Source organism: Lepidochelys olivacea (genome assembly GCF_965140295.1).
Source record: "Lepidochelys olivacea isolate rLepOli2 genome assembly, chromosome: 14".
Classification (NCBI taxonomy): domain Eukaryota; kingdom Metazoa; phylum Chordata; order Testudines; family Cheloniidae; genus Lepidochelys; species Lepidochelys olivacea.
The window spans coordinates 23,435,461-23,450,225 of NC_140424.1; the positions used below are offsets into that span (position 1 = coordinate 23,435,461).

General features: G+C 48.4%; 1 protein-coding gene across 2 annotated transcripts in view; it reads left to right on the forward strand.

The window, feature by feature from the left end:
• LOC311530185 (bMERB domain-containing protein 1-like) overlaps positions 1-14,765 on the forward strand; it is a 57,025-nt gene that overhangs the window by 35,522 nt on the left and 6,738 nt on the right. For both annotated transcript variants that reach the window (XM_084646661.1, XM_084646660.1), the window contains exons 3-4: positions 7,953-8,026; positions 12,108-12,222. In XM_084646661.1, the coding sequence (XP_084502787.1) occupies positions 7,953-8,026; positions 12,108-12,222 (189 nt within the window). The remainder of the gene's footprint in view (positions 1-7,952; positions 8,027-12,107; positions 12,223-14,765) is intronic.

Genomic DNA, 14,765 nt, shown 5'->3' on the forward strand with positions numbered 1-14,765 from the left:
AGCACATGTGTGCTTGAACCATGATAGGATTCTACGGCATCAGTAGGGCTTTGCAAAATTTACAATGTTCAGGTTTTGTCTAGACTGGGAAAATGAGCTGTGTTAGTAAACATGTCAGCTCACACCCTTTTATTAGCATTGTTTAACATCACTCAACTTTGTAGTGCATCCAAAGACAGCTGTCTGGACTGGATTAACTATCCTAGGTGTTGGGTGGTGGTTAACAGCCTGCTAATTAAAATATTTTAGTTCACATGTTTTCTAACACACATCATCTGCCCAATTTGAGCAAAGCCGTGGAGGAAGGAGCGAGTCTCAGGTTCAGGTTCCTCTGTGTCAAGTTGGGTCCTCAGCTCAGGTGTTTATGAGGTGGGCCCTGGCCCTGACCTGGGTGTAGCTGCAGAAGAGGTGGGCCCTGATCATGATGGTCTCTGAGGTGGGCCCCAGTGCAAGGAGACTTTGAGGTAGAGGTGGGCCCAGGCCTCAGGTGTCTCTGAGGCAGAGGTGGGCCCTGGTGACAAGTTGTATCTGAGGTGATGGTGGACTTGTTAAATGAACAAGAATTGCAGGTGCTTAGCACTTCTGAGGATAAGGCCCTTAAATTGTATGCTTCTTGGGGCATGAACCTTGCAAGGACTGCTTTGTTACAGACAGGCATGAGACACAAACTTTAGACCTGGATTCATAGATTGCTAGGCCAGAAGGGACCATTGTGATCATCTAGTCTGACCTCTAAAGGTTGCCCAAAGGCTGTGTGTCTTCAGATCGTGAGTTTTAGTTTGGGCTCATATCGACTCTTCACGTGTCAGTGAGATGCCATGCATACCAACAGCACGGTAGAAACAATGGCAGCAGAACAGCAGCCACACCATACTGTTACTAGCAATTATTCCAAACGCTGGCCAGGTCTGCAATACCACGTAGTTCATTGTGTCCCCAGGAGCCCCTCAGTACCAACTGGCAGAGGACACACCAGACCATACCTCACATCAGGCCTGACACATTCAGTGCCCCAACTCACTGCTCTCAGAATCCGTACGTCAAAGGTGTTGTGTAAAATATCCTATGCCCACTGGTAACACACTTGCATGACATATGTACGGGGTGTGTACAAAGAGTTATAGATGTTCTTAAAATGTGTTTGGCCGGCAGTGTATAAAGCACAGCCTGGCCTAGACAAAGGCATGTCTGTTTACCTATCTGAGCAGCTTGATCGCAGAGGACATATTGGGTAAACAAAGCCATCAAGCTAGCAAGTGGGGGAGATGAATGTTTAACAGCCTCAACAGGGGATGGAATCTGCACCCCCAGGAAGCCTTCCAGGCTCTTGAAACAGAAACAGTGAACTTTGGGGTAATATTAAGGGGGAGCAAAGAGACATTTGGGTCATCCACCACCTACGGTACAAAGGGGAGCAGCCCCCTTTGAGTTCGTGAAAAGTGGATCCTCTTGGACAGGGAGGCAAAAGTAGTTGTAAACTGACTATAAGTGAGAAACCTGCTTAGACAGAGATTGTAACTTGCTGAAATGGTTTTAGTCACTAGAAAGCTTGTTTTGTTTTGTCTTACTTGGAACCATATCTCTTTCACCTGTACCTATTATCCCTTACATCTCTCTCCTTTGCTAATAGACTGATTCTTGTTTTATTATAAAATGTATAAAGTGGAGAGTGAGTTCTCAGCTAACCTAATAGGCTGGTGTGTGTACTATGTACTTAATAACTGCTGTGTGCAGCAAAGCTCTCCCTTGCTGAGGCCGAGAGCTGGAAGACAGTGGCACACAGTTCTGAGTACCCCGAGAGAAGCATCATCATTATACCTGGACATGTTCATTTCCTGTCCTGCATGAAGCGAGGATGTAGTGCGGGGACATGGATACAATTTTTAAAAATACTCCAAACAGCCGAAAACTCCCAACCCCAATGCGTAGGCAGCTAGGCTCCATTCACCTCCTCAGCCCCAGGTGAATGTCTGAGTCAGCTCTTCTGCTAATCAAACTGGCCATCTGGCCATAGTGATAGATTGTGATAGATTGTGGCTACGAGCAACTGCCTGGCTGGCGAGGCTGGGAGCCCTGGGGGAATATACAGTGATGGCTTCTGTTAGAGTAGAACCATATCTGGTCCTGGGGTCGCCCAGGACTGCATTCCTTCTGCCGACGGACTTGTTCTCTGCTCAGGGTTTGAGCAACCCCTCCCTGCCTATAGTGGGCTTTCTAGTCCCTTTATCAGCTCAGGACTACTCAGGCCACATACATCAAGAGCACAAGAACCAAGTTATGCAGTGGCTTGTGGGGGAAGGGACCTACTCCTTGAGGCACTCCAGGAACAAGACGCACAATCCAGTCCCTGGTGTGCATGTGTGTTGTGACACCTGTCACACCAGAATGCCACCCCTCCCTCTTCCACAGCTCTCCCATTCCCCTGCAATCACCTTCTCTGATGCTGAACCCAGTCTGGCCTCAGAGAAAGAACTGATAATATGGCAGATGGAGCTATGCAAGAAAAAACCTGACAGTTGCTCTGATGGGAAATCAGGCCTGAAGGTCTGTGAATATGGAACTAACCAACCCTGGGGAATTCCACTGTCATTCAGCAAGAGTTCAGTGTGGAATTAGAAGTAACCCTCTAATCGTCAAAGTCCCTCAACTAGCTCTTAATTAAAGGAAAATGTCTTTGGAAGCACATCTTCACATTGGCATGGAAACCCAGCTAAATCTATAAGCAGTCAGCATCACTGCTGCTTGGCCAAGGAAATTCCCAGGGGAGCTGGGCTCCAAATGAACTGTAACTTGTTATTCCTTAATTTGTTATCATAAAAATGAAAAACACAGTGTACTGTTTGGGACAGCACTTTACATGCAAAACATGGAGGAAATTAGATGCTGCTCGGTTTTGACGCCTCAGGTATGGAAATTGAGGTACAGAGAAGCTAAGTGATTGGGCCAAGGTAACAAACGGCCAGTCACAGACCTAGGAAACAAAGCCAAGACACCTGACTCTCAGGCCTGCGTGCCGATCCCGAATCACGAGTTACATGCCGATCAGAAGAGTCACTGCCCTGTAATTTGGAAGCACTGTAAGAAGGATTCACATTTTCCACTATAGATCTATATTTGTAGATTTGAAAAATCCATACAAATAAATGCACGGTGAAAGCCTCCAACTCATGGACTTAGATGCCAGGGAGCTTAGATGCCAAGAAAGAAATTTTGCCTTAGAAATACCATTGGGACAGATAGGGCCTGATACAAAGGCCAATTGAAATCAACAAAAAGACTCCCATTGATTTCTGTGGGCTGTGGATCAGGCAATGAAGAGATGTAGTCTTGAGAAAGCAGAAGCTGGGGGCACTGGAAGAGCGCTGTTCTGATTATTGGACTTTAAAATTCACCCCAATTGTAAGCTTCAATGTAATAAATATGTGCAAGTTCATAAGATGTCCCAATAATCTAAAACTTTTTGATTTGGAAATCAACCATGGAAAATATGGTCAGGCTGTTTTTAATAAATGGATATTATGAGCAAGTGCAAGAGACAGACAGAGAAGCTGGATTAGTGCAAACAAAAAGGACCTGCTGATATCGTTCAAGAACTGTTGAAATCATGCTTGGTAAAAGCAGAAGACATGGAACCAGAAGTTAATGGACCAAAATTGGCATGATGGACAAAATACTGAGGGGCTGAACTATGCTGTCCACGTTTTCCCTTTCTGGTTTTCTTAAAAAGAGACTTTGAAAAAACCCACATTTTTATCTCCCATCTCCTGTCCCAGCTGGCATCTCCGCTCATCTTGTCTCATTTTCTCTGACCCCAGAATAGAAGGAACAGACCAGACTGAAAGGCTTTCTTCCTCTGACAGGGAAGTCATTAAGCCTTGCTCTTGTTCAAAGAACTTTGTTTTTCATTCATAAATTCCGAAAATCATCACATCATCATGACATCCTGTCCTCAGCCCATCAGTGGGGATACCTAATTGCCAGCACTGCAGAGTTCTGTTCCCTTCCTTTTGGGCTGCTTTTCATGCTCTTTCCTTCCTCCTATCCTGTCTCTCATTCTCTCGACTTTCCATCCAATCCTGAAATCAGCTGCATTGCATCAGCACAGCAAGATGAGATTACTACAATCCTGCCCTAAGGAGAAAAAAACCCAATGGGATGACATCCCTGGCCTGAAGGGGAACCAGGGTCTAAGCAACAGGTGCTGCGGTTGACCTGCTAGCCAAAGCATCCATTTGTAACCGACCTGCTGTCCAGTGTTCCAAAGACATCAACAAAAGCTGTATTTCCACCACATTTTCTATCCTATCTCTCCTTCACCTTTTGTGTGAGTGTCTCTGTTAGAAACAGGAGAAGTAAATACCTTTCACCCATCAGGACTGAAACTAAAATTAACCCACTTTCCTTTTCATCCAGTGAAGGTTGTTCTGGAAATAAGACTCTGATATTTTGCCTCCAAAAGGTGAAACACCTGACGGATTTTGATTGTGCAAAACAAACAATCATTCAGTATCAGTTTCAATATAAATGCTTGTTTTAATTTCTTGTTCTTTCTTGTGTTTGATCCATAAATTTTCAGCTTCACAATGAAAATTTGGGTGTTTGCCAAGGAACTGAGAAAAACCAAAACCTGTGTAGAAAGCCCCACCCCACACAAGAGCCAATGTCTGGAAGTTGAAACTAGACAAATTTAGACTAGAAATAAAGAGCACATGTTTACCGGTGACCATAACTAACCACTGGAACAACTTACCAGGGGGTGTGGCGAATTCTCCATCAGGGGACATTTTAAAAACAAGATGGGTTGTTTTTCTAAAAGATCTGCTCTAGTTGAAACTGGAATTAATTCAGGGAAGTTCTCTGGCCTGTGTGATACAGGAGGTCAGACTAGATGATCACAATGGTTCCTTCTGGCTGCATAATCTATGCATCTGTGTGTGAGAAAAATCATTGAAACTATAAGCAATTGATTCAATCATTTGGCCCTCGGGCTGGACAGCATGAAATATCCCAGTGCTGTTTCAGTGAAAAGTAATCAGCAAAAACCTCAGGCTGTTGGTGTTACGGATGGCATGGGGAGAACTGGCATTGTATCTGGGATGAGGGATCTAAGTTTGATCCAGTTTTGAAGGTGCACAAGGTCTACCAGGTACATAGCAAGGGGTTTAGGGAAACCCCCATCTATTCAATCCCTCAGAAGGAGCACTCATTCATGGGTAGACTTTACTCATGTGAGTAGCCCTACTGAAGTTAAGTGAATAAGGATTTGCTGAATTGGGCCCTTAAATGAAGATACCAACATCTCTCCAGGGTTTTGTCAAACAATTGTTATTTCTTTTGTTTTCTTCGGTGATCGTACAATTGGATTGTAGCAAATGCATGGGCTAACAAGCTCCCTTTTCATTTAGATAAATGAATGCTCATTTCTACACTGCTCCTTTCCAGATAGCAAACCCAGGTGAGAAGCCAGCAGCTAATGATGCTCCAGCTGAAATGCTCACAATTTGGGGCTCAAGCTGCTGAGAAACTTCATCTTCGGGAACTATCATTAACTAAAGACTATTCCTTTTAACTAGAAACAATTCCCAAGCTAAGCGCTAGTGTCAGGCACCCCCAAGCACTGGGGCACTTTGAATCTGGATCCCAACTTGGCGCTTCAGGTACATTTGGATTGGAATCTTGATATCATTCCATTGGTTTGTGCCTGATTCTTGGCTATCTTATCACCATCACGCTTGCTGATTAACGGTGTGCTGGTCGTTTTAGTAGGGCATTGAAATGGAATTCTGCAGACAGGATTAGGTTGTGACATTATATTGTGTGCAGACTGGATGATTTTTCTTTTTTCTTGCTTAAACCTGCAGGCTTCTTATTAGAAACCTACAAATGTCCTGTTTTTTAAAATATGAATTCTGTTACATTTTTTAATTCCGCAAGGATTCTACTGTCTTACTTTCTATTTTGAACGCTTTAAAATTTTTAAATAAGTACAAAGAAAAAGGAACCCCTTTGACACGATGTTTCGGAAGCTGTCCACAACTGTCAGGACAGAGAGAATAAGCCAGGCTTTAATAAAGCTCCATTGTTAGGTCCCATTAGAATGATGCAATGATTGCTTTGACATGACCAATGGTGCAAACCATTTAACACTCACAAAAGCTATAATAGGTCAACTTACAATCACTGCAGTAATTATTGTGGCGGTGCATGTCCACACAACCCTTCTTGGGTCGGTAGTGCGCATCCCCACCAGCAGGTTTCAGAGTAGCAGCCGTGTTAGTCTGTATTCGCAAAAAGAAAAGGAGTCCTTGTGGCACCTTAGAGACTAACCAATTTATTTGAGCATGAGCTTTCGTGAGCTACAGCTCACTTCATCGGATGCATACCGCGGAAACTGCGGAAGACATTATATACACACAGAGACCATGAAACAATACCTCCTCCCACCCCACTGTCCTGCTGGTAATAGCTTATCTAAAGTGATCATCAAGTTGGGCCATTTCCAGCACAAATCCAGGTTTTCTCACCCTCCACCCCCCCCACACACAAACTCACTCTCCTGCTGGTAATAGCCCATCCAAAGTGACCACTCTCTTCACAATGTGTATGATAACCAAGGTGGGCCATTTCCTGCATATTTCCTCACCAGCAGTTCTTCCACCTACTTAAAAGGAGCAGTGTGGGGAGCAGGGGAAGCTGCCTGGGGCGTCTCATCCCCGGGCAGCAGGGTCCAACTGCCCCAGCTTCTCCCACACACCCCTGCCTTCTCCCTTCCGGGAGCTGGGCAGCCTTGTCAAATTGACGGGGAGCAGGGTCTGAAGCCATCAGGGCTTCTCGCTCTGGCTCCCAGCTGGAAGCGGGGTCCATTCTCCTCCCAGTCAGGAGTGGGGTCCATTCTCCTCCCAGCCGGGAGCGGAGTCCATTCTCCTCCCAGCCGGGAGCGGGGTCCAGCTGCCCAGCTCTCCAAGGGTGGGGCGGGGGGGGGAAGCAGGGCTCTAGCTGCCCAGTTTTCTTGTTAATTTCAGGGTGCCTGCTGTGAAATTGACAAGACAGCCAACAGCTGATAGAAGGGACTTAGTGTCTTCACAGACACTGGGTTGCCCTAACTACACCAACATAAGCCTTATGCCTCCGTGGAGGTGGAGTTATTGTGTTGGTGTTGTAGGGCACTTACATCGGCAGGAGGAAGGCTATAGTTTAGACACTGACAAACAGGCGTGGGAACTAGGGGTTTGGGGGGGGAGCTCCAGCACCCCCAGATTTTATGCAGGGCTCCACTCCTGGCCCTGCATGCGGGCTCCCAGCCCCATGCCTGGGGCTCTGCTTCTGGCCCCCAACGTAGGGTCTCAGCTGCCACCCCGGCTCTGCTCCCAGCCCCACATGCGGCGTCCAGGCCCTTTGCCTGGGGTTCTGCTACTGGCCCAACACATGCAGGGTCCCGTCCCATGCCCGGGGCTTTGCTCCAGGCCCTGCACATAGGATCCCAGCTGCTGTACCCCGTGCCCCAGGCTCTGCTCCCAGACCCACACACGGGGTCCCAGCTGCTGGCCCTGAACCCAAAGCTCTGCTTCTGGCCCCACATGCAGGGTCCTGGCTTCTGCCCTGCACATGGGGCTCTGCTCCCAGCCGCACACACAGGGTCCCAGCCCCGCGCCCAGGGCTCCGCTCCCAGCCCCGCACATGCGGTCCTGGCTGTTGGCCCCACACTCACCCCCAGCCTCGGCCCCCTTGCCCTATCCAGGCCCCTCCCTCCTCCCATAGACACAGCCCTGCTTCTGGCCCCAGACTGGGGGGGACAGGGTAGGACAGGGGTAAGAGGGCTGGCTTTCAGCACCCCCACTAGTAAAAGTGTTCCTGCATCATTGCACTGGACATAATTAGGTCGACATAAGCTGCCTTACGTTGGCCTGTGTAGTGTAGACCAGCCCTAAGTGGTTTTGTTTGTGTCTCTGCAGGATGGATGACATTCAGCTTTGCAAAGAAATCAGTCGGCTGAAAAAGGAGCTCCAGAAACTCATCGCACTCCCAGGTAAGACCCAGATACTTTGGAAAGCTTCTGTGGCTTGATCCCAAAGCCCTTGAAGTTGATGGGAGTGCTTTTGATCAGGCCCTTTATTCCTGGATATGTTCACACAAGGTAACAGGCAGGACTCCAAAAGTTCAGGCAATCAAGTCAGATGAGCAACCAGACATTTGGATCCAACTCTGAACCTCTCGAGTCTGCAAAGTTGGCCTGGGGCTCTTTCACAAAAGCAGCTCTTCTTGCAATATTGCTGGGACTTTCTTTTCCTGGCTAGGCTGGAATTGTCACTAGATCATCTCTTTCTGTGGCTGTTTGTCTCTTCCACTGCTTGTCCTGGTCCAAACAAGGAAGCATCAAGAAACAAGAAAAGGAAAAGAAATAAGGAAATAAAAATTGTTACCCAAGTCTTTTTGTAAGCCATTGGTGAGTGTATGTTACAGGATGCTCTTCTGTGCCCAATCCACAGAGGACACAAGTCTGTTACAGGCCCAGCTACGCTCTCACATTGTGCAGGGTTTCTAGTTAACCCCAACCACTCCAAATGGCACCCCAGGAGCAGAAGGAGGAGGATTCTTGGAATCCCTTGGTAGAGGGCCCCTTTGGAAGTTTTCTGTTGGTGGTGGGAGGGGAGTGAGGCCTTTAAAGGCAGGACCAAGCATCTAGAGTCATCAGATGTCGGTGTTGCTGGGGAAAACTCTCCTCTTCTTCGTGTGTTACCACAAAACATAGCAGAAATTTAACACCAGCCTTTTGACAGCGAGGAGATGGGGCAGATGGCAGGCTGGCCTTGAGTTCATAGGAAATGCTGCAGGCTCTGGTGGAGGAAGCCTGCCAGAAATCACAGGGGGCTAGAGACAGTGAGCAGCTTGGCACATGCGGGGAGTGTCACACACCCTTCTGTCCTGGGGAGGGCTGTGCATTTCAGCACCTAAAAGCTCTTGTCCAGCCTGAGTTCAGAGAGGCGGAGATAACGGAACCACCAGAGCCCACATTGTGGCAGGTATGTACTGGGAATGTAGTTAGTCTCTTTGTAAATAAGGGTTACGGCTAATGGATTCATAGTCATAGCTTGACAATTTCAGAAAGCCTCTCACTGGGTAACTGGAGTAAGTACGTCCACTGAAAGGAGAGGGCCTCATATTCCTTTACACCAAGGCCTGTTTACACTGGCAGAGTGCAGTACCGGAGCCTTAACGTGTGTGAGGATCCAGTCCAGACAGTGTGGAGAGATCCCCGATATGGACATACCCAACATTCAGGTACCCTTTGGAGAGAGAAAAACCAGCCAAACAGAAAATCAAAACATCCTCGGAAAGGAAATTCTGCCCTTTCCTCCCTATATCATGCAGCACCTTAAAATGGTGTCCTCTCCCTGCCCCCATCACTCTGCCGAGTTGCACTCCACCTCTTCCTTCACCTCTTCTCTCACTCTGGTCTTCAAGCTTTCTGCCGTGCCGTCTGGAACTCCTTATCCAACCCCCGGGTGCCCAGATTTCCCCCTTTCAAATCTTTCCTTCAAATGTTGACTTCTGGCAGATGCACTATCCTTCCACAGAGGGAAAGAGAGCATTGGGGGAGAAACAAAGCAAGACAAAGCCACACCCCACTCTCTAAAGGGTGTCTCCAAAGCCCATTGAAGTAAACGGGAAAAAGGTCCAAAGGCAGGACCTTCCCCTGCATCTCCCAATGTGTTGTGTGTGTTGCCCATCTCTTTCGACCGAATCCTCTTTGGACAGCAGCCAGGTCTTCTAGGCTACAAACAGCAGCAGCTCACTGTCAGCGCTTAAATAATAATGAGTAAAAATAACTTCATCGCAGAGCTGGTCACGTCAGTGTCATTAAGGAAATGGCTCCTGTCAGGCGTTCCTAATTCAGGTCCCAATTAAGGAAACCACTTAATCATACGCTTTCCTGGATGGGAATGAGCCTAATACATGCTGAAGTGTTTCCCTGTATTGGGGCCATAAACAGTAGGGTCTGGGCTTAAGTTTGTTCCAGCCACAAGTCTCACTCTGCAGATCTGACAGGTCCCAGGAGATGCAATGAAGCATTAGAGAGCGCAGTGCTGTGCTGTTTGAATCCCTGAAGCAGGAAGGGTCTATACATTCAGAACAGCTTCTTAGCTCATTTACAAGACTCTGTTTGTTCTCTACCTGGAGGGCATCTCGAGATCTAGGATGACTTGAAGCCTGAGTCTTTCTTGTGCCATATCACTGCTGCTTCAGGTATGCCTATAAACCAGGAACGTGCAGATTGATTCAGGTTAGAGATGGGCTCAATCCACAAAATGTAGGTCCCGATTCAGATTTTGAACCTGATCCTATAACTGAGGGATGTTCCGACTGGGACAGGGAGATAGCAGGTCTGCCCATTATAAAGACCGGAGCCATTTGCAAAATTTGGATCCAGCGCGTCAACTCAGGACATGCTGCAAATCTCATGAGAAACACTGAACTTGTAAGACTCGCAGTAGCGCTTCAAAAGACAGATCCAGCAGAGGTTAGGTTCAGATAAGAACCCCAAACATATGGGTGCTTGCCCAGGGCTTAGCCAAACCTCTCTAGGCTAGAAAGCTCACATGGCCAGGATATCTTTGACATACAAAGGCATATCAAGGTCGAGATGGAATCTGAAGCCAGCAAAGTTCAAACTACAAACGAGAAGCATATTTTTAAAAGTGAATATGCCTCACTAGAGCTTTTAACTCAAGTTAATTGACTGTCAATTAACCCAGATTAACTAACATGTTTGGACATCTATCTACGGTACTAATATGGCCCCCATTACTGGAGTATCTGAGCATCTTACGAACTTGAATTATTTATATGCACAACATCCCTGTGAAGTAGGGCAGTGCTATTAACTCCACTGTACAGATGGGGAACTAAGGCTCAGAGACTAAATGACTTGCCCAAGGCCACACAAGAAGTCTGTGGCGGAGCAGAGAGTTGACTGGAGACCTCCCAACAACAGGCTAGTGCCCTACTCACTGGACAACCCTTTTTCTGTAGAGACATGCTAATCTGGAAACCCCACATATGTTTCCTCCAGGACACACATTTGTGGTTTACCCTTTGAACTGAAGTAGGATGTAAGAGAGGCCTGTGCTGATGGGTAAATTTCACTCGAGAAGTAGGAGAAACTTCTGTGGCCTACGGAGGCTGCTAACACTGTGGAATAATTATGACAATTCCTCCCATTCAGACCCTAGCAGCAGTGTCTCGGGTCAATATATAGAAGGCTTTAAACTGCAAGTCAATACCCAGTTTAGGCGCTGCTGAGATCCAGCCTACAGGTTTGTTCCACATCGTGGATTGCACAGTGTATTTACTTAGCTGGAGGAGGACTGCTGATGGAAAGCCACGTGGTGCTGGATTGAGTTTGGAAGTGGTTGCCTGAACTCTGGAGTGGTTTTAAAAAACACAGCTGCATACACAGCCAATCTCAGTCTTTCAGTAATTTATCTTTAATGCTGCTTAAATCATCTCCACATTTCTGTGTATTTACCAGAGTTTTATGTACATGGGACTTGAAGGTTGCCCAGATTTTGTGCACAGTGGAAAGAGACACAGGAGGTTATCCAGGGTGCTGAGGGTTAGGCCACCCCTTGGGATTTCAGTGAGGATTTTAGCTAAAACTTTCAAAACTGCCTCGGAGATGGACATACCTAGTCCCTGTTGATTCTAATGGGAGATGGGGCATAGCACCATAGCACCCTAGCACCACTGAAAATCTGGGATCACTGAGAGAGATTCGATGGCCTGTGTTACGCAGGACGGAGACCAGACTAATTATAATGGATCATTCTGGCCTTAGTATCTTTGAATCTGTGGATTTTCACGGAAAGTCAGTGGGACTTGTTCAGTGTGGGAGGCAGCCCAGGCTGAACAAATGCTGCGCTGCTATTGTTCATCAAGCTAGCTAGACCAAAGCCAGCTTGGACAGGTCGACATCATGTGTTGCAGTCACATGTCCGCCTGCAGGGCAGACGTAAGAAGCCAGCCCTGCCTGCAGCACAGTTAGGATCACAGGTTTCTATGTTTCGGTGCATTAGAACAAACAGTGGTTTGTGTTCTCCATGCTGCAGAGAAAGAAAAGTCCAACGAGGAGAAGCAGAGGGAGGAGGAACTGGTGCAGCAGATACACAAGCTGGTGGAAACCCGGGATTTCCTGGTGGATGACGTTGAATTTGAAAGACTGAGGTACCTGGATGAGCCAACTCAAGTGTGTTTGAAACTTGCAGGGGTTGGCAGAGCTCCAGCATGTCAGACTCCCAGCGTCTGCACTGGGGGCAGGAAATTTACAGAACAGCTCAGCGGCTAGGGAGCTGTGCAGGGTCGGATTAAGGCAGCCCGGGACACTAGACACATCATAACACTGCCCCCCAGGGCACTACCTTCGCAGCCCCGCCTCTGCACACTGTGGCTCCATCCCCCACATGGAGTGGCTGTGTCAAGGGGACACCTTCCAGAGAGGCAGGGACAGTGGCATACCCTTATCCTTCCCCAGAGTGGCAGGGGGGCAGTAAAGTGGCTCCCCTGGACTCACTCCAGCCGCCAGGTGTATCTGTTTGGGTGGGCCAGCCCCACTGCACTCTTCTCCTCTTGCCGCGTGCTGAGTCTTCTGTTGGCAAGGTTTTGGCAGGGGATCCCCAAAGCGGTGGGTCCTGGAGTCAATACCCCATTGAGCTGGTATGGGGCAGTTCACACCTCTCAGAGCTATTGTTTCAGGCTGTCTGCAGACTCAGGCAGACCATGCAGCATCGATTACACTCGGGTCACATTTTTGAGCTTTTCTTCAGACTCCTTATTAAAATGAAAGCTGAGATTCCGATGTAATCACATGACTAGGAACTGGGACCACAGGTATACGGTCTGCAGTGCTTATGCCATAAGCCGGCCTAGAGGTGTAGAATGGGGCAGAAGCAGGGGAAAGGCAACATGCACTGGTGGTGATAGAAGGAACATAAGAGCGGCCATACTGGGTCAGACCAAAGGCCCATCTCGCTCGGAGTCCTGTCTTCCAACAGTGGCCAGCGCCAGGTGCCGCAGAGGGAATGAACAGAACAGGTAATCATCCAGTGATCCAGCCCCTGTCGCCCATTCCCAGCTTCTGGCAAACAGCCTGAGCAGGACGTGGCTTTAAGCAAAGGGGCAGCTGCTAGCTATGGGAGTTGAGCAGGGGGTTGGACTAGATGACCTCCTGAGGTCTCTTCCAACCCATAGCTTCTATGATTCTATGACATGCCAAGTCTGTGCAAAAAGATGTCCTGAAATGCAAAGGGTGGGGTAACTCTAAGCCAGGTCTGTCTGCATGAAGGGTTCGTAAGTTGCTGCAGAGCCCTCAGTCATGCCGCAGCAGGCAGGAAGCAAGGGCAATCAGGCCCAGTCAGCTGCTGCAGAACAAAACCATTCAGGCCTATTCAAAGCTGAGGCAGCATGTGACTCTGGCTTTCCCCAGGGCTCTGTGTTCTCCCCAGCAAGCACGGCACCCCTGCAAGCCTTCGCTGAGGATTCAAGCGGAATGTAATACGGTTTTTGGAACACGTCTCTGCTTGCAGACACCAGTCACCTGAGCTCTGCCGTCGCACGTAGTCGCCCATGGGTGTTGTGCTGGGGGCCTGGGGCATTCCTGTTCATCATGCCATCTGGACAGCACATTGCAGCCCCTCGCTTGCACGCTGCTGAGCCGTGCTCTGCCACCTGTTGGGCAAACTGAGATGTCTCCTTAATTCTGCCACCTACGGTGCATGCCTCCTCGGGCTGGCGCCTCCACCCCGCTGGATCTGTTTGCCGGGGCTTGGGGGGCAGTCACTAACCCCCATCCCTGCATGGAGAGGCAAGTCCTAAAGCTGTCTGATCAGGCGGTCCAGCTGACATCCAGTTCTGCAGGGCCAGGCCCCACCCCGAAATGCCAGACAGGCAGAGAGCCCTGCACTATTGAACACACTGTGTGTGCAGAAAGGAAACCAACTGAAGATGTGAAAGTAACGTGGCTAATTCTAATGTGTTGACACCAGTATCTCACACGAGAAGGGGGGGTCACCTGGAGAGAACAGAGGCTAGATGGCTTACCACTCAGATCCATGCTGGGTCAACAGGAAAGGGTTTTATGATACACTGGGGAAACAATAGCTCTTAGCACTTGGAGGTCAGTCGCCATCTTCAAAGTGTAATCCACTGGTCGTGTGAGTCACAGGTGCCCCTCTGAGCTGATCAACACAGGCTTTAGCTCAAGCTATGTAGCAGCTCCTGCTTTTCGCTCTGGAGGTCCCCGGTTCAATCCCCAGTGCATTGGCCAAGATGGCAGCTGTCACAAAAGCTGGGATTTTCAAAGGTGCCAGTCCCCACTCAATGTCGCAGACAGTAGCAGACTGGCTGGTACCACTGGGACAAGTTGAAATCTGCCCCCTTCTCCCATACACTCACTCCACAGAGAAGTGAAGAGACTTGCCTGTGATTGCAAAGGAAATTAGATGGTGAGATGAGATCAAAACTCAGGATCTCCTGGCTCCCAGTCCTGTGCTCCAATCAGACAATGCCTCTCTGGCTCAAAACTGGGGTGACTATATTTTAAGCCCTGTCCTGTCCCATCCCGACTTCTTTGGCAAAAATGGGTATTTGTACTGTTTGCTCTTGTCCACTTGATCAGTTGGCAAGAACAAATGGGACAAATGCCCACTTTTGTCAAAAAAATGGGATGTGGAGTCGGGGGGCGAGTGGTGATGTCAGCCCTGCGCAGGCGG